The sequence below is a fragment of the Vollenhovia emeryi genome, unplaced genomic scaffold (genome assembly GCF_000949405.1).
Source record: "Vollenhovia emeryi isolate VEMERY1.0 unplaced genomic scaffold, V.emery_V1.0 DF939204.1, whole genome shotgun sequence".
Lineage (NCBI taxonomy): Eukaryota > Metazoa > Arthropoda > Insecta > Hymenoptera > Formicidae > Vollenhovia > Vollenhovia emeryi.
Window position 1 is genome coordinate 380,780 of NW_011967162.1, and position 24,273 is coordinate 405,052.

At 43.9% G+C, this 24,273-nt stretch overlaps 1 protein-coding gene across 1 annotated transcript in view; it reads right to left on the bottom strand.

Annotated features, from left to right (window-relative positions):
* Positions 1–24,273, bottom strand: part of LOC105561642 (neurotrimin-like) — a 218,583-nt gene that overhangs the window by 45,794 nt on the left and 148,516 nt on the right. Inside the window, exons 3-4 of the mRNA XM_012011805.1 lie at positions 4,009–4,216; positions 3,317–3,475 (exon numbers count right to left, since the gene is read on the bottom strand). Of these exons, the coding sequence (XP_011867195.1) occupies positions 3,317–3,475; positions 4,009–4,216 (367 nt within the window). The remainder of the gene's footprint in view (positions 1–3,316; positions 3,476–4,008; positions 4,217–24,273) is intronic.

The window sequence follows — 24,273 nt, forward strand, 5'->3', positions numbered from 1 at the left end:
GCACGGTTATTACGTATGAATGGATAGCATCTAGGTAATTAATAATAATTCGAGAGAACACTGTATTTACGAAGTCTGTAATGAATGCATATGCGGACGGAATTTGTAATAATTCACGGCGTAATGACCTGACGCACGATTCTGGGCGTTTTTCCCTCGCGACGGTCGGGCCGCCGATAAATATTTATCGGCGTATAAATTATAAAAATGCGCGCGGGCGCGCGCGCGCATCCAGATACTTGAGAACAGCTTTGGCCGAAAGTTTCGGGGAAGCTGGCGAAGTGCAGGCTGAAAAGTATCCTACGGCGATCGACGGCACAAAGGTCCCCGAAACTTTGCACTAGCCCGCAACCGGCGAAACTTTATTTCCCCCGCTAGTATTTGCGGACAGTTTCCGGCAAATAGGTTCGCCGGTTTATCCGAGATTTTGTTCACGCATACACACGCGAGCGGGAGCGGAGCGTCCGTGATGGAGGGCGAGTGCGTGAGAGAACGACAGAAGGAGCACGGGCGTTTACTCATGAGTGAAAAAGGTCGCCGGCGGAACGGAAGGGGTTGGCGCGGGGTTCAAAAAGGATGGGCAGAGTGCGACAAGTTGGGACGCGCCGGGAGACGGAGGGTGGATTGTCGTGGCTGTTCGCGATTGCCTGAGAAAAAGACCAGGATAAGAGGAGAGACTTTCGAGGAGTGGGGAAAAAAAAGGGGGCGGGGGAGAAATCGTGGTAATCGCGAGGTGGAGACTGCCGGGCGGGAAAGTGCGCGAGCGCGGAGGAAAGGATGGGAAAAGGAAGAATTCGTTAATTAAAGCATGGAGCGCTAGAAACAGTACCTGAACGTTAAAAAGGTCGAGCACGGGAGGGGGCGAGGGATGGGACGGGGATGGGGAAAAGGAAAATAGAAATAAGTAAGTCGCGCGAACAAGGAGTCATATTTGTGAATTAAAGAGGAGCAAGCCCCGGTGTTAGAAGTACCTTTGAAAAATCGAGGGAGAATATCGACTTTTCTTGCAGGAAATAAAAACGAGAAGAAGCGTTCAAGCACAGAGTAAAGATTGAAATGGAAATAAACCGGGTATGATGGAGAAGTTCAAGAGGGAGTTTTCATGGTCGCGGAAGAAGCTGAACATGTTCGTAAGTTAAACAAGAAGACGGCGGGAGACTCGCGAGGGAGAAACTTGCTACTTATTGACCAAAAAATCGAGAAAGTTAAAGAAGAGAAAAATCGCATGCAAATGAAAAGATTATCCCGATACCGGGGGGTGAGCCCGGGCCCCTTCCGAGGGAACGGGCAAATTTGAATCGGAGTGCGGACAACGCGCATGCAGAACAAGGGTATTAAGGCGATATTACAAGCCCCGACAATAAACACGTCACGATGGAAATAATGTAGAATAAACGTAATCGAAGGCACAATAAATTTCTACGGTAGGACATTTGAAACGGTTGGCAGATGATATTAAATGAAGCGCGCGAATAAACTGCACGCGTAGCGGAATAAATGTTTTCGTTGTCAGCAGAACGGCATTATGCAAAACGACGGTTCAATAAATTTTGGGAAACAATAGGAATGATAAATAGATATTGTATCCGCGTCAAGCGAGTCATTATGAGAAGCGGTGTATTTAAACGGCATTAACATGAAACCGAAAACAGAATGAAAAATTAAGGGGGGATCGTGCAAATCGCTTAACCATAAGAGCAACGTGAATAATAAATAACTGTTATTAACGACGGTGTAATCCAACGATTGAATAATGAGACTAATTTTACTTTTAAAAAACCGAAGGGATCATTTTATTGTATATTTCGATGTACGTTTCCAGGGCGCACATTCGTTCGGATCGAAAATAACAATGGAAGAAAATTATAAAAATAAAGTCGACTTTATTACTTCATCGCCGGACCGCGTGCATTATGAATGAAATTTTTCCGCGATGTATTTAAAGGGATTAAATATTAGCACAAGAGCCCCGCGAACTGAATGTTCGTTTAAAAAAAGGACGTTGCTGAAACGGCCGCGTATTCATGTCTCCATAGAACAAGGTCAAACTGTAAAAAAGTGCCGACGGGCCGAAGGAATCGCGTCGCTCGTCCTTATAAATTATCGCGGGCTCCTCCGCGCGGGGACAGGTGCACAAAATGCACACAAAGGCGAGCAAATATTTAACGGGACTGCATGGAGAGAGGCGGGACCGCTCAATAAGTTTGAAAGACAAAAGGGTGATAAATTGTTATTGTACCCGTGGAATAAAGTCACCGTTGTACGAACAGGTGCGAGCGAGGACGCTCGATTTTCCTTTGCGTCATTGTGCGAGACGCATAAGAGCTGAAACGCATATTTCACTTTGACGTCACCGACACGGTCGCATCGGCAGCTTCGAATGCAATTGCATCACGCAACGTAGTCGGCTGAATAAAGTCCGAGAGGCGGAATGATAAATCGTCGCCCCCCTCCCCTCCCCCCCCCCCCGCGTTGAGTGAATCCGGTGTTTCAGCTGCGCGTGTGCGAAACGCGGGGCGCTTTTCCCCTACGACGATTTTCAAGATGAGCGATGCGAATAAAATAAGTACGTCGATGTCGGAATGGTCGAAAATTTTCGCGCCACCTGACGCGCTTTATGCGCGCGAATTATGGAAAATGGCCTGTCGCGCGTACGCCGAGAAATCTGGCGAGCATTGTGAGCAATTGAACGGTTAGCTGGTTATTGCTGCAAAAGAATCGCCTATCTCTTTTAATACAAAAATCGAGTCCCTCGAGAGAACGTGGGCTCTCTGGCTGGAGTTATTGGACGAAAATTGGTAGGTGTACAAAGAAAAATATTTTACAGTTTGGTTGCTTAATTTATACAACGGGAGAAATGGAATTTAAGTGTAACTGACCGATTGGGGTCGGTTTACTCGAATCTCGAAGAGTTACGAAAGTAGAAACTACTCTTACCATTTTTTTCGTATGTTAAAAATAATTTTGTACTTCAAAAATGGTAAGAGAATTTTCATTTTCGTAACTCTTCGAAATCCAGGTAAACTGACCTCAATCGGTAAGTTCTACTTAAATTCAATTTCTCCTGTATAGTCTAAAATTAAGCAACTAAACCGTAAAATGTCACCGAAGATTCGATAAAAAAAATTGGAAGAGAGAGAGAGAGAGAAATACAAAAGATTAAACAATGAAAGGGATAAAATATATATCTGGAAGAACGTAATAAATGTGTTGTGCAAAGCCATTCGGCTGCGGAAGACTTGAGGACGTTACTGGGGTATTTTCGGGAACTATTAAGCTTTCTTTGGACGTACAAGACAGCCCGTGAATAGTTTACCTTCCTGGCTGTTTCCGAGAATAATCAACTCGCCGTCTTCCCTCCTCCAGGTGATGTTTGGCGTCGGCGACCCTGTTGCTTCGCAACGCAGCGTAACGTTACTACCCTCTCTCACCACCATATCCGTACTCGTGGGATAATCCAAAATATCCGGCGGAACTGTCGGACAAAAATTCTGATCAGAGCCTTTACACACACACATTTGCTCGGGCGACTCGCGTATTGCGCTGCTTTATAAAAATGCCACAAGAATGGAAATACCGCGGAATCATAAAAAATGAACGATGCGCGAGAGCACAATGTTCAGAGAGAAAAAGAGAGAGAGAGAGAGAGGGGATCAACGACGACAAACCTGGGACGGCAACTTCCATTTCGCGAAATACCGCGAAGCAATTTTCGATATGCTATCGTTTGGCGGTTTAAAGGCACTACAATATATCTATACACTATGTATGTAGCGGGTATAGCCTCAAAAGCGATGCCACGGGCCGAGCCCAAAAGCGAACTTGATTTCGCCAGTCGCCCGTGTCCTACTACAGTCGAGCTCAACCTTCGTAACGAACGAGCGAATTTTGCAAAAACAAAGATTCTGTCTCTCTCTCTTTGCCCTCCTTCCTCCATTTTATCGAAACGTACAGCCTCCGGATTTCTACCGTGATATTAATTCGACGCGCGAGGCACAATGGACGAACCTACGACCTCCAAATACCCAATCTGACTCTTCATCGGGTCAGTGTTTATCTGGCACATGTAGTTCCCTCGGTCGCTCTCGCGGACATCACGTATATGCAGCAGCCACGTTTTGTGCTCGCTGTGCGTGACGCCGATTCTGTGATTCTTCGTTATCACGTGATTGGCTATCGTCAGGATGGTTTGCGTGTCCACCCGCAGCCATGCCACCTGAAACAGAAAGCCGGCATGCCGCTTCAATCGTCTGGAACCCATCCATCACTCCGGCCTTTTGTTTTCCCGGCCGGTGACCGGTGTCATGTGACACACCGCGAAAACGCGCGTAATCGTTACGCTACGGGGCAATTAGGACTTTCTGACGCTGAAAATCTTTCGCATTGCAAAAACTGATCCGCGCTCCACCCCCGCGCAGACTCGTCAAACGCTCCGAGCACCCCGAGCTATTGGGGCGCGATTAAAACTGTTACTTGCTTGAGATTAAGATTTTTAGAGCCAGTTTCACAGGGGATGCTGGAATGATTCTGCACTTTTGCACCTTTCTAACCTAAAAACTGTCAGTTCGCGGAAACATTTGTGTAATATACAAATTAAATGGCTTACGTGTACAGATCGAAAGCAGCTCGCTATTCCGGCCAAATGAAAGAACAATATGGCATCACTGAAACTAAGTTTGTAAGTCTAATAAGAAATAATAGTGAGCAACACATACATACAGTACATGTAGTATGTGTGTTGCTCACTATTATTTTTTATCAGACTTACAAACTTAGTTTCAGTGATGTCATATTGTTCTTTAATTTAGCCGGAATAGCAAGCTGCTTTCGATCATCTGTACACGTGCCGTTTAATTTGTCTATTACACAAATCTTTCCACGAAACAGACAGTTTTAAGTGCAAAAGGTGCGAAAGTGCAGAATCACTCCAGCATCCCCTTAATTGCTAACCAAAGTTTACTTGGTTCTCTGTCTCTTCTTAGATAATAAGATGGAAAAAGATAGGGAGTCGACTGGACCCTAGTTAACAGTTAACCGATATTTGTGAAGCTGGCCCTCGGGGTCTTGGCAGAACGACAATGTTTTATGTTTCCAGTCTCTGTCTTCAAGTGACGCACAATAGCTGTCTTGTGTCATAAAGTCCGGTTTCACCAACGTTGCTTAACTTGAAGTTTAGCTTAATTCGTTCTTTGTCTTTTTCCAACTGTTTTTACTTTAAAAGCAGACAAACATGAATTAAACTAACAAACGACTAAAGTTAAACGACGTTTGGCGAAATCGGGCCTAAGAGTACAGAGATGGACAGAATAGTTACAACACTTTTTTAAATGAGTTTAAAAGTCCGCAGTCACGTTCCAAAATTCTCTTCGAGGAAAATTTTACTCGATGGCCATTCCGAAATCATTCTGAGCTGTTTCGATCTATTTCTCGAGTAAAATTTTTCTCATAGAAAGTGTTTTGGAACGTAAGCCTGAGTCTAAGTGCGCGTTTCTAATCTCATTTGAAAAAAGGCAACCATTCCGTCCGTCACTGTGAAAGGCACCCATTCTGCTCAGGTCCTTTCTTCATTAGCGTTACGACTTTATGTTTAATACGGCGCAATTTTCTGACGCCGCGAGGCCATTACGGACTAATCGTACAAACGAAAAGCAATAAGAGAAAACAAAGGATGCCTCGCGGAAAAACATAACGAAATTGCAAACACCAAGGGATCGGAAGCGGAAACAAAACTCGTCGAAGCGTTGATTAATCCGAGATACACGGGGGGGGAGGCAAACAAAATATATTTTAAACCAATAAAATTACTAGGGCCAAGTATTGCGGTAATGTGGAAATCGGTCACCCTATCCGCAAACCGTAGTCGGACATTGTTGCTATTCAAACGTTTCTGCATAGCCGGTTATTGTGAGGCGTACAACAATCGGTAAATGCGGCTTTGTCGGCATTGAATTGCGGACCCGGCAGGCTTAGGAGCTATCTATTGATGGATGACGTAATGACTTTAATGACAAAGCGTCATTGGATCCTCAAATCCGATGAGTTTCCATCGGATGAGTCCTACCATCGAGCACTTTGTCAATCTACAATTGCACGTGCATTTTGCATTAAGCTAGAATTGCCGTGTATACAAAGACGTTTCAGTGCATCGCCTATTCATTTATATAGATGACAATGTCTGATTCTATTTCTAAGACATCTTGTACGCGGAGAACACCGTAGTGCTTCGACGTCTTAAAATTTGGGGGATGTCTTATGAAGTTATCAGAAAGGCGTTTGTACGATTGCAGAGAAAGTTTGCTTGAAATGAAACAAATCTGGTTGAATTTTGACCTTACTGGACTTTTATTTAATTTCAAAGAAACGATTTATTTATCTCAGCCAAGTTCACCGTCGACGAAATATTAATTGCGTCGTGACATGAAATTAATGAAAACATTTTATTTGATCGAGACTGAAATTTCCAAGAGAATTCATATCTATTTCTTTAAGTCCAGCAACTGTTTTGGTAGAAGTAAATAAAAATTTAGCAGATTCAAAGAAACGTGATTTCAACGTATCACATTCGTTTAACCTAATCTTATCTAATTAAATCTGTTCTCTGTAGTTTCTGATTTATATAAAAGTTCTTCGTTGTATTAATACTTTGCCAATGGGATGCGTCTTCAGCCAAACAAGTTGAATTTCGTAAACTAATTACTTTATATGAAATATCAGGCGCATTAATATTTCGCAATGCTAATCCAATATCTCACAACATTATATTGTATTTAATATAAATATCAAGTTTTAATTGAAAAATATCATAATTTAAGAAAATGTTTTTATTGGTGCGCATGACCGAATTTACCTGCAGATCAAATAACCAACGTGTTCACCGTCGACGAAATATTAATTGCGTCGTGACATGAAATTAATGAAAACATTAAATATTAAAAAATTACAATATCGTATGTTAACTAAAACATTTTAATAGGCCACGTTATACTGACCGCGCCATATTATATTGCAACAAATGTTGGCAATTATTAATGTATACGCTTCAAAAAATATTTCATACAAGATTTAATATAACTTGAGATAGCTGAATAAAAATCCCTTCAAAAAGTTTCAACATCTTTAGGACGCCTTTCGGTGAAGTCCTTAAGACAACTCTGGAACGCCTTTAAGACACGCGTGTTGCTCGGGCGCTTATATTTGCGCAGCTTCGTAAGTACCTTCGTAAATGGCGGCTTAAAAAATATCGCGTGAAATTGTGTCGATAAAACTATATTGAAAAGTTGGAAAAATCCTGCAACCCGGAGGACATAACAATGAGGCTGGGGACAAAATGCCCGAGTATTGTATAAGTATATCGTACAATCTTTGAACTTACCCCTGGCAGCTTGCCACCGATCAGAATTTATGTCAGCTGCTCGAGAAGGGTATAGAGAGGAACAAAACAACGTTCGATAGAATGTTTGATAGAAGAGCAATAAATTTCCCACGTAAGAACGCAAGAAAAGCCGTCGGGGCAATCGCGGGGAGAATAATAGCCGACCTTCCTCGCGGAGATTAAGTAGAGAAATACAGCTCCGCGTATGTATAACTTATTCTAAATACCGTGCCGTTGCGTGTCTCGAAATGAGATTTCGGCCCGCGTTTCGAGCGATGGCTCCCATCGCGTTCATCCCGCCGATGGTATAACTTCTGTTCCGTCCTATCCTGATTTACGAACCGTCGTTAACGTTCAGTCAAGGTAATTGCGCCGAAACCGCAAGAATTCGCCCGACAAAGCCGACGCCCCCCTCCCCATCCCCCTTTACCTCCCCCCCCCCTCGAGAAGCCCGTGAGCATCCCCGACAGACCGGGGGCAAATTCTCGCGTCTACTTACAAAATCCCCTCTTTAATCTTTCTTCGAAACCTTCCTTCACTTTGTTCCGCCGCTACCCGATATTTTTCTATTTCGCCATTACAACGCTCTCCTCCTTTTGTTCGCCGCCAATTGGATTATCGCGACTTTACTCGATTCCCCCGGCATAGCTTAGTTTTTCCTAATTCTCTTCGGCGAGGAATTATTCCACGGTCTGATCCATACTTAATTCTTGTTTCTGTAATCCACTTGATGTATTTCGCAGATTGCAACACGAAGTGCACGCAATTTCGTACTTTTACCCGGATAACCAAAGAGTGGGCGGAGTTAAGGGGATGCTGGAGTGATTCTGCACTTTTTGCGCCCTTTGCACCTAGAACTGTCAATTCGTGAAAACGTTTGTGTAACATGCAAATTATGTGGAATCTGTGTACAGACCGACGTGTCCCTCTGTTCGGACTGAATCAGAGAACAGCGTAGTATCATTGAAATTAAGTGTAGAAGCCTAACGAGAAATCTATTCACGCAAATAAGTTATAGGTTAGGTAACCTATAACCTATAACTTGTAATATTTAAGTAAATAGACTTCTTTTTAGGCTTTTACACCCCACACAGCACAGAAAGATTACAGGAAGATTGCAGAAATGTTACATTGCAAGATTGCAATATTGCAGCAGCGTTGCGCAACATTGCTGCAACGTTTCTGGAGGATTACAGCAACGTTGAAATGTCCGCCCTCAGAGTGATTGCAGTGCAACATTATAGCAATGTTGCAGTGCAATATTTTTGGAATAATTTGTTGTTGTACATAAGCAGAGAATTTACTAATTACATATACATCCGGGCCTTTTTCAAGGCACAGCAAGCTTTTGCGAAGCAACCTAAGAAGGTTATGTCGCTTCGCAATAGATGGAGATTGCGAGCAACACCGCGCTGATCAAGTACTTAATAATTCGGGGATTATTGGTATCAACGAGAATAACATTATAAAATTCTTGTAATTAGAAACATTTTTCAAATAGAAAATATAGTATTTTCATTATTTTTGAAACATTGCTGCAGTATTGCTATCGAAAGTTTGCACTTTTATATCCCTGCAATATCTCTGCAAGATTGTACTGCAATCTGCAAGATTGCAACGTTTCTACAATGTAACTGCAACCATCTGTGCTGTATGGGACTTCATTGCGCTGATATGATACTATTCGGACTGAATCGGAGAACAGCATGGCCGTATCATCGAAATTAAGTGTAAAAGCTTAACAAAAAATCTGGCCACTCAAATAAATTATAGGTTGGGTAAGCTATAACTTATTTAAGTGAATAGGTTTCTTTTTAGGCTTCTAAACTTAGTTTCAATGATACCATGTTCTCTGATTTAGTCCGAATAGTGGGACATCACTTTCGATCTATACGCATAAGCCTTATAATTTGTGTATTACACAAATGTTTTCACGAATTGACAGTTCTAGGTGCAAAAGGTGCAGAATCACTTGAGCATCCCCTAGAGGCCTAGAAGATGGAGCACTGAACGCTTGTCTCTAAAATCCTTGAATATGTTTTGCGACGGAAACTTGAGCTTCGACGTTTTACGCTGAGAAGCTTGTATTATTGATATCAGAAATAGCGCGGTAGACGGAAATATATCGGGCTGGCGTTAAGCTACCAACAATAAGAACGAACGGTAGCTTTCGCTGAATCATGTCTTCGAAAGTTTCGCTTTTTGTCGCGAGAAAGTAATTGCGCCGGATATGATTTATAAGAAAGAGATTAATGGGGGACTATCAATTTGCTAATGTCCCGTGGGACAGGTCGGAAAATCCGCCGCTTCGGCACCGGGTCCGCACTTTCCGTCGCGTCTCCTCGCGCGCGACGCGAACGGCTGACGTTTGTGCGCGCCTTTGTAACGACCTGCGAGACGTTAAGAGCCTGCATTTGCGGCCGACGCGCGCGACGCGGGAACAATAGCGGGCACGTTTGCCGTATTTAATCAAGCGGACCGTGTAGTCCGTGCGATTGCGCTCGCACGGACCGTCTCGCAATCGTCACGCGAGCGATTAACCGGCGCCACCGGGCGAACAAAAGAACACACTTTCTCTCGCTGCCGTTTTAAACGCGACTCCGCTCTCCGTTTGCAACGGGTGTAATTATAATTTCCTCGATGTATCCGCGCAAAAATTACGGAAATAGGCGACGGTATAGCGGAAAGAAAAGAAAAACGTACAGCCAGGGTGTGCGCGAGCCAACGAAAACTCCCTCCGGTTTGTTTCCTGTAACCAATGTTTTTTTGTACGGAAACACGTCGGCGTTGTTCCAGAAGAAATATATAACGATCAATTTTCAGTCGTGCCGCTTCAACCCTTTATTCAGGGTAGCCGCCCCTTCGAGAATCTTAATAAGCGCCAAGCGATACGTCGTTTTAAATCTAACAGCAATGATAACATGATTCGAATAATCTGTACTGAGCATATTCTGGGCACATTATGTCTATACGGAGAGAATTTTCTCTTAAAATTTATCCCGAAACTCACGCGCTCGTGAGACAACGTGGGATTTTGCACAACTATGAGAAGCTCTTGAAATTTTACCATACCTCTCACTAGTAATTATACTTATTGTTAGTAGAGGAAAGTCCTCCATTACGAGATAGGTTTTTAATACGAGATAGTAGGTCTGCAACGTCCAAATTCAATCGCGAATCTTTTTCCGCAACGATTACACAATCCAACAATCAATTTTCCACTGTTTCACTTCAAGGGCAATAAATTCACGGTGGAAAACCAATAGACGACGCCTATTAATTTAGCAGAAACTCCGCTATATCATATTAGCAGTCTGTCTCATAATAGAGGACCTTCCGCTATACATTTTACTAGTAAAATATATGGTATTATAAAATTTCAAGAAACTCATAAAAATCTCCGAAATGCCACGCTGTTCTACAATTATGTAATTCTCAGGACAAATTTAGAAAGAAAATTCTTTCCGAGTACAATACCTGATATTTTGCAATATTCTACAAATGTTCACATTGATTATATTCTTCTTCACGTACTTGTTAAAATTATTCCGCAATCCATTGACTATCTTGTGTCTATTGAAGTAATTATACGTATTGATTTATCGGCTGACGAAGACTCCGCGATGGTCGAAACGTTCCGCTCATTATTTTTTTCGAATATTTTGAACGAATAATATTGTATTTGCCAACTGTTTGTGTTTTGCTCGTTTAATGAGCAAAGAGCTCCTCCCTGGCAAACACGAGCTCGATTTTGTTTGTTTACTAATTTTAAGTTTTCCTACAAATAGGCCATGTTTTTTTTTAATTCGGGAAAATTAAAACTCTTCGAGAAAGAAATCGCCGAATTTGTCACAATTACACATCCCCGTTGGAAGCAAAAACTGGTCGCGTTTCGGCATATTTTGCGCAAATCGTTAGATACTACAAACGAAAAACGAGACGAAAAATTTTCGTTGGGTCACATTGCACGTGTAACATAAAAGATGCGCATCGGCGTTTTTCGGTATTTAAAATTTTTTATCCCGCATTCCGAATATATTTCATCCCCCCCTTCTCTCTCTCTCTCTCTCTCTCTCTCTCTCTCTCTCTCTCTCTCTCTCTCTTTCTCTCTCTCTGTCCGCACAGCGAGGCTCATTCATCGAGCTCGGCTGACCGATATCTGACGCGCTTTTCGAAAATCGCTGATGCGTGTTCACCGCGCGAACATAAAATCTGCATTGAAATCCACCGGTCGAGAACGGCAATATGTCTCACGTCCGGGCATAGTCAGCCGTGAAATACTCGCGCAGAGTGCGTCAACGGAGCGTCTGAAATTCATTGTCCGCGGCGTGGCCATGGCGCGGTTTAGCGTCCGCGGGCTCTCTCTCTCTCTGAGCGTGGCTCGTAGGACCGCGTAAAATGGAAACCACGTGCCAAATATGCGCGTTTCTCCCCGCCGTCGCTTTGACGGGCGCGCCGCGCCGCGCCGCGCCGCGCCGCGTCGCGTCGGCCGAGCGTTTTCCCCGATTCCTTGAGCATCCGCTCCGCGCCCGTGTACGCGCGGGACTATATTTTACGATGCCGCGCGGATTATTCAATAACTCGAAAGAGTCTCTCTCTCTCTCTCTCTCTCTCTTTCTGTTTCTCGGTCGATATTTATCTTCTTTCACGCGGAGCAACGTTATATATGATTTTCGGCTGATCCGCCCCGACAGATTTATACGCCATCCCCGCGCGACGGAATATCGAGCCGAATGTAAAAACAAATCTTCGCGCGTACGGAAGGCAGGGAAAAAGTATATTCGGCAATAAAAGCAAGGATCTCTATATACGCGCGCGTGTATGCTAACAAGCGCGTAAGTGCATGTACGTCACTGCGATGTATATAATTCCGGTTTAGCGCATAAAACGTGATTTACATGGGACGAACGGCGCCTCCGCCGCGCGTCCCGATTTATGACATCACCGTAAAGCGAACAGCGTTCCATTATCTTCCGCTTCCGCCGTACCCACCCGCTCTCGTCGCCCCCTAATGCGCAAACTGCGAGCGCTGTCAATCACTCGCCCTCGAATCGCATCCTCTCCCACGCCGGGAGGGCGCTAACAAGGTGACTGCGCCTTAAATATTTCAGCGCGTCCTCCTTTTTTCCTCATCCTCCTCCTCCTCCTCCTCCTCCTCCGCCCCCGTTCGCGGAGGCCGGTCTTTCGGCTCCCGTTTCCGTCGACGTCGACGTCGACGCGGCGACGGAATGCAAATTTGTCCGCGTCCGTCGCCCGGCGTCCGGTACCGCTGACTAATCGATTGATTGCCCCTCGCCTCGAGGCATTGATGCATTCGTGCGATTAATTTCATCGAGAGCCACACGCGACGTTATTTACATATCGCCGGTGTAAAGACGCCGCTTTTTCGGGAGGCGAGACACGCGAGTCGCACCGCTGTACAAAACTGCGCCCGTCGCCGCGGGAGAATTTCTTCTTCTTTCTTTTTTTTTTTTTAATATCGACGTCGGTGACCTCGCGGGCGAAACGCGCGGCGCTATCTTCCTCCTGCCGGTACTTTTAAACTAGATTACGTCTAGTTGTGCGCGAAGCGACTCGAAGGGGATCGTTCGGGCTGGCTTTATTATGGAGAGCCCGCACCTTACGTCGGTTATGACGGCTACGTGCAAATGCAGGCGTCATCCGCGAGTATCGCGGAGATGCATTAAAGAGGACGGTCGCCCCCTTTTTTATTTTTTTACCCGCGCGCGTACCGGCGCGACGACGGTCGCGCTGCACAAATTGGCGACACGAGGGTAGAGGGAAAAAAAGTGCTACGGGCGTCGCGTTACACATTTGAGAGTTGAAGCACCGCCCGCACGGAGTGCCGTGTGTCACGTTTTGCAAAGTCTCGCTCTCCTCTAATTAAAAGACATTCGTTTGAGCCCCACTGTGACCCGTGAGCTACGCCTCTCCGCGCTTCGCTCCGAGCCGAAGACTTTCAGTTACTTGCGCGGGCCTTCGGCCGCGATTTATTTTCAATTCGTCAAACGATCGCTCTCTTGCTCGAAAAGTAGCGACGGTCGTATTTATACAGCGAGAATTGTCTTTCAAAATTTATCTTGAAAATTATACAATCGTGTAATAAACGGCACTTCGAAGGATTTTATGAAAATTTTTCGCTTTACCTCTTATTTGCGAATAGAGCGGACTAGACTAAGTCGAAAAGATCTCTACTCATTTTGCAATTTTCGCAATAGTTAACGAGTTATTAATTATACAAATCGCTGTCTTAGTCCGGTCTTCCGCCCAATTAAGGCGCGCCGTGAGATGCGGCCGTCCCGCGATCGGCGTTGCTAGGCGCGCGGGGTGTTGTCCTTGCCGTGTGTCATAAACAAATCCCCGCGCGCCTAGCAATGCCGATCGCGGGACCGCCGCATCTCGCCGCGAGCTTGAGTTGGGTGGTAGGCCGGGCTAAGACAGCGATTTTCATATTTAATAACTCAATAACTATTGCGAAAATTGTTAAGTGGTAGAGAACTTTTCGACTCGGTCTCGTCCGCTCTATCCATAAATAAGAGGTGAGGCGGATATTACATAACACCCTGTATATTTTATTAGTAAAATGTAAAAAATTTCACAAAACTCTGAAAAAGTTCGTTGAAATGCCACGATTACATGACTTTCAGGGTACATTTTAAGAGAAAATTTTCTCCGTATGGAATGAAGTATCATATAAATAGGTTCTAATCTGTTGACGTAGTTTCAAACTTTCTATGATTACTCACTTGGAAAAATACAAGCATTATCTTCACGAGTACTCGAACCTGGAGCAAATAGTTGAAATCTTTTGATATCTAGTGGCACTAAGACGCGCAACTTATTAATTTTCAGCGAGAAAAATAACAGGCTGGGATTTGAACCTGGGATCTTTCGTTTGCCGGGCGAATGCTCTTCCAACTGAGCTATCCAAGCCCACGCTCGAATTAATTTCTCGCTTACCTACATTATTTTAATAAAGGCGAGACATGTTCGTTTAATGTAAATACAAATCAGTAAACAAAAGGGCTAACAATGACGAGCTATAGAAGGTGATAAAATAAAAACTTATATTTAAAAATCACATAAAATAGACGAACGTTTCGACTGTTACAAAGTCTTCATCAGCGTATGGACAGGAAAGGACACAGCTCTAGTCACTTTATATTGTGTCTCATGATATTGTTCTATAATCGATGATTTTATTGCATACCGACGATATGTTATCTAATCATGTAATTTTTACATTTGTCTGTGTATCCGCTGACGAAGACTTTATAACAGTCCAAACGTTCGTCTATTTTATATGATGTTTTAAAAATATAATTTTTTCATTTTTGCTTAGTTATTTCTACTTTATTTTACTGTATAAAGTAGGAATTGTATACTAGCAGCGCGACTCCACAGCGATGCGTGGTATCTCACTTAATGGTTTGGTAGACCATCGTACGGATGCAAAGTGGCCACCCTTTAGTAAATAAACAAATTCCCCACCGTATATTATCTTGTCTGAATGACAGATTGTCCTCGGAGTGGGTGAATGTGAAACGAGCACGGTGTCTCCATAAGACGAGTATTTCATCAAAAATTTTATTTTCTTTGAACTCAAAACGTTTGTGGAAGGAAAATTATTCAAGAAGAAGGAACAAGAGAGATGAAATTATGTTATTATTTCACTAACAAAATGTATGGTAAAATTTCAAAAAACTCTCATAAAGTTGCTTGAAATGCCATCTTGTCCCACGATTATGTAATTTTCATGACACATTTTAAGAAAAAAAATTCAGCGTATAATACACGAGGTTGCGATTAGTTTAGATACGTCGAGAATGTTTTTGGTCCTGCTATCAGAAATCCTTTCCGAGAGGGACGTAATAATATTTATCCGTTTAACACTCTCGCACGCTTGAAAGGAGGCCACATCACTCAATTGCGATGCTTAATCCCGCCTTAAATATTCACTTTCGTAATCTCCTTAGAGAAAATGTCGCTATCCATTTGGTTTCAAGTATCATCGCTCGCTTATATCCTCTCCCATAATTTCTTGTGTTAGGAGACAATAAAGAGCACGGCGATGCTAATGAGATTCATCTTCTTGCGTCGAGTCGCTCGCTTCTTCCCGTATCTTTAAGTCACGATCCTTTATTGCGCGTCATACGTATCGCGCTATATAATTAGCGCACCAGTATTGTATTTCTGACACATTTCGCACATGCCGTCCACTCTCGGAAAAATAACACGTCAGCCGGCGACACTCGATTTTTCATTTTCGAGTTACTTTTTTGCGGAAATGATACTTGCCCGTGGCGGCACGAGAGACGCTCAGTCTCGCTCGGTCGCGTTAGTGGAGGTAAGGATGAATTGCCGGGACGTAAAAGCGCATCGCTGTACGGCGGCGGCTGATGGAGCGAGGAAAAAAATTGTAGCAAGATGAAAGCCGAGGAACCCTCGCGCGAGCGGGGGAAAGTATTGACGCGGAAAAAAGAATTCCGCACTCCGTCGTATTAACGATTAATAGGGAAGGGGGCGGGCGTTTCTTTCATCGCCTGCAAAATCTTTTCGCATTCATCCCTCTACCCCGCCGCTCGACGGCGGCAAGTAACGCGGGTATTGTAACTTTGCACGTAACTGGATTCGCGAAACTCCAAGAGCATTAAAATGGAAGAAGTGAAGTGCGAGGAAACGAATTAAGTGCCGACTCCTGAAGGCGCATGGACAGCGCTCCTCAGCGAGTCGATATACTTAGCAAACAGCTGTATTTCATTTACAGCGATCGCGACGTAGAGATTTAACGCCGCGTCACGGTACAGCGATAGACAGAATGGGTGCAACACTTTTTTTTTAATGAGTTTAGGAACGTGCATTTAGATTCGAGAGGTCAATTCTGTATCTTAGCGAGAAGGCTAAAAATAAGTAGCTATGACTCTAATTGTCCTCTTACATACATTGTAAGATACATAGAATTGACCCGAGTGTAGCGCAGAGAAATGTGCGCTGCTTAGTAAACAAATAAACGAAAAGATCCGAGTTCAAATCCACGAAAACCACTGGTTTTTTTTTCGGAATTTTCCGAAGGGAAGTGGTAACCACCGAGAGTATCCTGCCATACATATCCTTTTAGGGGTACAGCCCTCCAGATTGGACGTTTCCTTCGGCAAGGTTAGCAGCCTACCGAAGATGAAGTAAATGCTCATAGTACTAGTTCGTTCTGGTATAGAACTGGTACAGAACAAACTGAATAAAACAGGCTTTTAAACCTAACACGAGGAGGAAGAAGAAGAAGAATTGACCCCCCGGTTTACGTTCGAAAACATTTTCCCGGAAGAAAATTTTACTCGAGATCGAAAACGCTAAAAATTTCGGCATGGCTAACGAGTAAATTATTCCTTGGGTAAGAAGATTTTGGAACGTAACCTTGAATCTAAATGCACGTTTCTAAACTCATTTACAGTGCTGAACAGAATGGTTCCACCGATTTTGTTTTGGAACGTGCATGTAAATTTAGGGTCACGTTTCAAAATTTTCTTCCCCGAGGAATATTTTACTCGACGGCCATTCCGAAACCATCTTGAGCGTTTCTGATCTATTTCTCGAGCAAAATTGTACTAAGACTTTATTTCTCTTCTTTATTCCCATCTATACATCGACGTGTTTTAGGCTGTAGTTCACACAGCTTCTACAGAAGTCTGTGGTAGTAGTCTTATTCATTAATGCCGGACTTGCATTTTTGTCATCTATATACAATACAAATCACTGAGTTTCAGACTGTACGTATGCTACTGACTTCTATAGAAGCTGTGTGAACCACGATTGTATACATGGTGGATGTATACAAGGTGAACCGTTCTCGTGGATGCGCAGTAGCCTAAAAGTAGTGGGGACAATTCGACTAATAAGAGCCGTGCATTTTTGCGGATAACCTCTTTAAGGTTAGGTTAGGTTAACTTATGATATGTTTGATCGTTTGAACTGCCGCCACGCAAAAAATCACGACGCTTATTGGTTAGAAAAAGCTATTCATCGATGTGTAGATGGGAATAAAGATTATAAAAATGTGAAACCTAGTAAAACTGAGGTGCAGGCATTAATGAATAAGACTGTACACACATACAGTGATTTGTACAAATGAGAAAAATGACGATAAAAATGCAGGTTCAAGCATTACTGAACAAGACTGCACATACAACGTGAAACACACGCATTCATGTAACGTGAAAGAAATGAGATACACAAATTTAGATACGACGATCTCTATCTCGATGAATTCGCCCCCGTCCGACATCTGGCGCTTTGTGTGTCTCCGCTCCGATAAATTTTTATTTTCGATATACAATAAGTGATCCAGGAGCCGCAGCGTGTGTAAAACTCGCGCCGCAAGGAGATCACTTCCATAAAATAAATTGCGAGGGCAGACAGTGGAAGGGGATCGTAAAATTTGATTGCTTTCTAAAACGCGCGGCCCGCGTAAGCTTTACCGGCTAGACAATTAAAGCATACCTCATATACCTTCGACGCATTAAATAGATATTGAAACTATAAACGCGGTAGAGAGGAGGTAGGTGCGCCGCGCTCGCCAATTTAATTGCTGTTGCCGATTGCACGTGTATCCTCGTTGTTCCTGCGAGCACATTTCCCTGTAATCCGGCGTGTAAAAAATTTTTTATCAGATACGAATCGAATATCGCGCGTTTTTACACGACGCAAAATGAATTCTGTTACCATATCAACGTGTTTTGCCATCCGAGGGGGCGACACAGAAGTTGACAACAAAAGGAGATTAAACGTGAAAACGCACCGGCGCAGTTGATCCGGAAATAAAATTTCTGGGGATGAATTTTCATTATTCTCATAGAATTCCACGCTGGCGCGCCACCAGAAAAATAATAACGTAACATTTCACTGCGAACCGATAGACATCTTGATGCCTGCGTGGTCGTTCGAGGAGATATTACGGTCGATATTTTGGTACAGAATCAAGACGTTAGTCCAAAATGTTCGTGATACCTTCATACGTTATGACACGTCAGCTCTGTCAGCTGTTGCCGCACCTTCGCGGTATAACTTTCGCGAGGGATTCGATAAGTAATCCCGTCCACCCCCGCGATGTCAACCCGTAATTCGGGCGCCTTCGATGAAAATTTTGATATCGATTATATCGAGGCGCGAAAGCAAAACGCGAGATATAGAATAGTTAATCTGGAAGAGTATGTAGATTTTGCGGAGCGTATTCCGATAATAATTTATGGTAAGTAATTCCCGCAGTCTTGGAATCGGGTTCGCGCGGATTCATTTTGAACCGGGGGGGGGGGGAGGAAAAAACGAAAACGTTCTCCGTATTACTTTTTTCCCCTCTTCCTTTTGCTCTTTCGACGCGAAATGGTTCGCTAAATGCAATTTACGGGGACTCTCGCAGTTCGCTTGTCGCGTTTCGTTAACTTAAGAGCGGAAATTGTTCGGCGATAAACGCATAAAGTAGACGGGAGGCGCGAGAATTGATCAACTATAACGCCGTGAAGCCTAATAATTCCGACTAGAGCGTAAATAGACGATAGGTAATAGACGGGATAACGGCCCCAGAAAATCCAATCTTGGACGAGGGGCTGGCGGAGCTCAATTTATTGCGGTTGACTGCACTCGCCCGATGCATTTATGTAAATGCTGTGTCGATTATGCGTCACTAGATACGATAACGGAGCAAGTTTCAAAATGTACTTAGGCTCGAAATCTTCCAGTCGCGGTGTATACAACCTAGAGTTTCTTGAACTGCTTAATTTATTCTATCCTCAATATCACAGTTGTTTACTTCCAAGACTGCGCCGAGATAAATCTTCCTTAGAGCTCCTCCAATTCTCGTTCAGAAGCTTACACAAATTGATTTATATTCTCCAAAGTTATAAGTCAGAGCGCAAGGACGAAGAGCATGCTTGATCGTCTTATAAAATACTGGCTCGGAATAATTAATTACATTTGATCCAGCGTTCATGCCTTAACATCTGTCCAATGAAATTTTAATTTTTCCAACACGAAAGTCTTTTAATGACCTCGCGAACGGAGAAATATTATATCGGCGGAGCGGCATGAAAAAGTATTATCCGAACGGACATCGCGCCTGCCCGTTTATGAAACGCCAACCGTACATACGTTTAAAACAAAAACGCAATTAAGAGCGTGATAGGCAATCGGGGAGCAATATTCGCGATTACGCGAGAAGTATCGTATTTTATCTCGCGCCGTTTAATTGGAATAACACCGTTACGTAATGCGATCTTCAAAACAGAAAAAAAAACTTACTCGCTAAACGCGCCGACAACGAAGCGCTCATCGAAGCTGTTTAACTCACGTTGATTAACAGCGTAAATGTGTGCCAGCCGTGTTGGTTCACGCATTCGGGGCGTGTCGATGAAATTGGTATGAATTGTTGTGCCGGCGGAGGTTGTGTTATTTATAATCCGTTGTTGTTTTTTTTTTATTCAATGTTCTACAAACGAAACGTGCGCTTGCACGGGATATCGCGGTAATCGTAAATCCAGATATTTTATAATGCTACAATTTTATGATCGCCCACCTGCCGGCGATTGACGCTGATACTTGGTTGACGACACGTCGTACTTTATACCTACGGCCCGTTGCGAGAGCCGCATCCCGTTCGCCGACACGCTCCAACGTAGTATAAAAACATGAAAAATATAGATATTTGCAATTTCTCAAATGGACACAAATCCCTTTCCAGTATTTATTTATATTTGAACAGTGTCGATATAGAAACGGAGAGACGACGGCCGCGTACCAATCCTGTAATGGCGAAAGGCGGCCCTATCTTGTCTAGGAAAAAAAATAAAAACAGAAGGCAAAACAAACTGAAACAGCTGTGTGCAAGATGTATTTTCAAATATTGGCAATTTCTTGCGCCGGGCAACGGCACATCGCCGTGTCTCGTTAAATAAAACCGAAAAAGGGACGCGAGAGGAGCGAGCGACGCGAGCCAGGTCGCGCGTACGTAACATCAGTGGCTTCTCTAAAATTCCCGAAAGGGGGAACCGCTGAGGACATTGTAGTGTACAGATTTGCAGCATTACTGGGCATTTTTTTGGCATTAGTTTGGGCATTGGTGTACAAGATTTTGGTCAGCGGTTTCCCCCTCGAAAATTCCGTTATTCGCCGCGGTATAATGCGGCGCGTCTAGCGTTTAACGTCAATAGGTATCCTCGCCGTCGTTCGGCGACCGACAGGACGAAGCCCCTCTCGCTGGTAATTCTAATCACACGCGTGACGGGCCGCACGAAGACTCTTCGGCACGGCTGGCGAGCGCTTTAAGCACGTTGCTCGATATTTAGTACGAACGCACCGGAGGCACGGGTGGCAACGCGTGTAATAGGTGGAGAGCACCGAGCACTGACCCTTCCTCAGTTCGAATCTGTTCTGCGAGAGCTCGGCTGTCGGGCTCGGTGCCAACATCCTAATTATTCCTGCCCCGTTAAACCCGTTTAGTATATCGATTTGGTAATCCCCGCCGTTCCTCGCGCCAGCCTGTACGTACTGATATGTGGGTGCTCACGGATTCCATATGATCCGCGCACCCCGTTCCCGTAAATTTTGAAAGATGCCTCGTTCCAAGTGGCGGGAGATTAGCAGACATCGAACGCGCGCGCGGGCTTCACTTGCTCGAGTTTAATTCGCGCGTAATGTTCCTCGTTACAATAATCTGCATGCGAAATGCGTGTCGCGGCGTTGCGCACCGAGCGCTTCATTCCCGCGTCCGCCGCGCCGTAAATACCATTATTACAGCACGCCCAACTGGGAATTTATACATCCGGCGTCGTTTCGCTAATCGGAAGACACGCGAGGCAGACGGATACATCAACCGCCGACAATATATAACGCGCCCGCTGTCGGCTCATTAACTGTTCATTCGCGTATAAAGCCATGAACGAATTCAGTTGGGCGCGTCAGTAACAGCGAACGGCTCTTGCGCCTGGCACGGCATTAACGGCAATGAAACTTAAGCCACCGGCACACGGTACTATTTTTCCTACTGGCCTGCTTGCGAGAGCCAATCAGGACGCAGAGTTTTAGGTTTTAGGTGAGGGGTTTAGGTTAAGGGGATGCTGGAGTGATTCTGCACTTTTGCACCTTTCTAACCTAGAAACTATCAGTTCGCGGAAACACTTGTGTAATATACAAATTAAATGACTTACGTGTACAGATCGAAAGCAGCTTGCTATTCCGGCCAAGTGAAAGAACAATATGGCATCACTGAAACTAAGTTTGTAAGTCTAATAAGAAATAATAGTGAGCCACACACACATACAGTACATATGGTATGTGTGTTGCTCACTATTAATTTTTATTAGACTTACAAATTTAATTTCAGTGATGCCATATTGTTCCTTCATTTAGCCGGAATAGCAAGCTGCTTTCGATCTGTACACGTGAGCCATTTAATTTGTATATTACACAAATGTTTCTACGAAACAGACAGTTTTAAGTGCAAAAGGTGCAAAAGTGCAGAATCACTCCAGCATCCCTTTAAGACATGAAGCTAAATCCTGATTGATTCTCCTAAGCAAACCAGTAGGAAAAATAGTATTGTGTGCCATTGGCTTCAGGCCTTTAGTTTCACTAGCGTCGCTTAACTTTAAGCTTAGCTTAATTCGTTCTTTGTCTCTTTCTAATTGTTACTCTAGAAAGAAACAAACGTGAATTAGACTAAAGCCAACGACTCACGATACTACTTTTACGGCGTTGCCGTCCGTAAGCGAATCGAGCCACGCGATTGGTCGAAACCTTACTGTTACGTTTTACGGGAAGTGTGTGAAGGCCTTTAGAATGCAGAGTTTTAGATCAGACGACTTAAAGTCGAATCCTGACTGGCTTTCGTAAGCAATCCAGTAGCAAAAATAGTATCGTGTGCCGTTGGTTTAAGATTAAAGTTAAGCGACGTTTGGCGAAACCGGGTCTTAGGGCCACTAACCGAAGATGAATTGAGTTTCTATCTCTCCTTAGATAAGATAGAAAAAGATAGGAAGTTGGCTGAACTTTGATTAACTGTTACTCTCGGGTTAATTGATTCTTTATCTCTTCTTAGATAATAAGATAGAAAGAGATAGTGAGATGACACTGAACTCTAGTCAACCGACGTTTGTGAAACTGGCCCTTGATCGTTCGACTTGCCGTCACGCTCGCGTTAGACATGCGTTTGAGGAATAAGTCTCGGTCTCGGTGTAGGCTAAATGGAAATCCGACTTTAAACCAGCGCGATGCGCTTCAAGGTGATGGCCCGATAGGTATCAGCCTGGGAGTAAAATGCAAAGCGCGATCCCGCCGTAATTATTTACTCCTTGAGACCCGTTGTCATCGGACTAAATGCCTGTAAGACGCGCCACTTTACATTTGCGCCTCTGACATTTACAGCGGCGGAAATTAGTCTCGTTGCCGCGCTTAACGTTTCATTCAATAAAGACTGAATTAAATTTAAGGTAGCGCTCGTTTCACCCCGAAACCCTTCCGTGTAATTGTTTCGCGAAAATTGCGAGATTTTTCAAATGTAGAACAGTGAGTCTTAGAGCATCGCGGCGCTCGACAAATCGCGTTAACGTTCGAGAAATTAACGGACAATATATATACGCTTATATAATTATATTTTAATAAGTGTGCGATGATCGTGAACCTTTTTCGGATACGCGTTCCCAGCGAATCTGCAGGGTTGAACGATTCTCTTTCCAATTTCAGATATTCCGGGGCAGACGATCTGCACGAGAGTCGAGCTATATCTAACCCCGTTGATCAGGATGCAATATTTTCAGAGGAGCGATCAGTTACCAAACGAATCTCTTTATAGAGAATGAAATTGAAGCGTCGAATATTTTCGCGTTGAAAGGTCGATACAGCGTCGATTTCCGGCCAATAAATAAGAAGAACAAATTCCCTCTGGCTATCCCCGCGTAACCACATTTTACTTTCGTAAAATACGATTATTTTTTCAAAAAGCACGTTACAACACTCGGAATGTACGTGCGCTCATAAATCTTTACTTTATCAAACGGGCGTAAAATATATAACAGCCAGTTTAATTTATAATAACGTCACGTTACACGCCAGCATTCGGCGCTCGATAATGTAATATTTCCCGACAGTCAATTACATATAGATAATCTATTCGCGAAGCTGAAAGGCGAAATAAAAAATTTTTCCTATTTCCACGTAGAGGAGCACGGCGGGAACGGCGCTTCCGGTCCGAATTCAGCCGCACGGAGCCGCGGCAAGCACATATATTTCCTCGAGGGACAGAGGAGATAGATCGGCTGACTATCAGATAATTAAATTCTCCCGCCTCGGCGAGGCGCTCCGAATATTTCGCGGGTATCTCAAGTGGGAAGAAGTTTGGGATAGCGATTATTTTTAAGAATGGCTAATTACTAAAAACGCTAATGCGACCAAACGCGCGGCGCCTCCGGCCCCGGGCTTCGTCGCGCGACATGCGACGCGCGTCAAGCCGCACGCAACCGACCACGTGTTTTACAACGTGTAACGCGATAATAAATATTACGGCGCGAAATCCGCATTAGATTCACACCTTGGCAGAAAAGCAGAAGCCAATCAGAACTGACGCTGGTAGCGAACAGCGCACTCTGCTGGCAGAAAGTAGAAACTGTCAACTACAAGCGTGAGTTCTGATTGGTTCTGACTAGAGACCCTCTAATCAGAGGACGTTTTCCAGCAAGGACACAGTGTAACACAGTGAATCGTTTCATCCTTGTTTAACATTGGCAAACAACAAGGATGTAATGATTCACAGTGTTACACTGTGTCACATTGTGTCCTTGCTGGAAAACGCCCAGAGTCTGGCCAACAGAATTGTCCGTCATGTTTTGTCAAATCCAACGCGAGAGAGAGAGAGAGAGAGA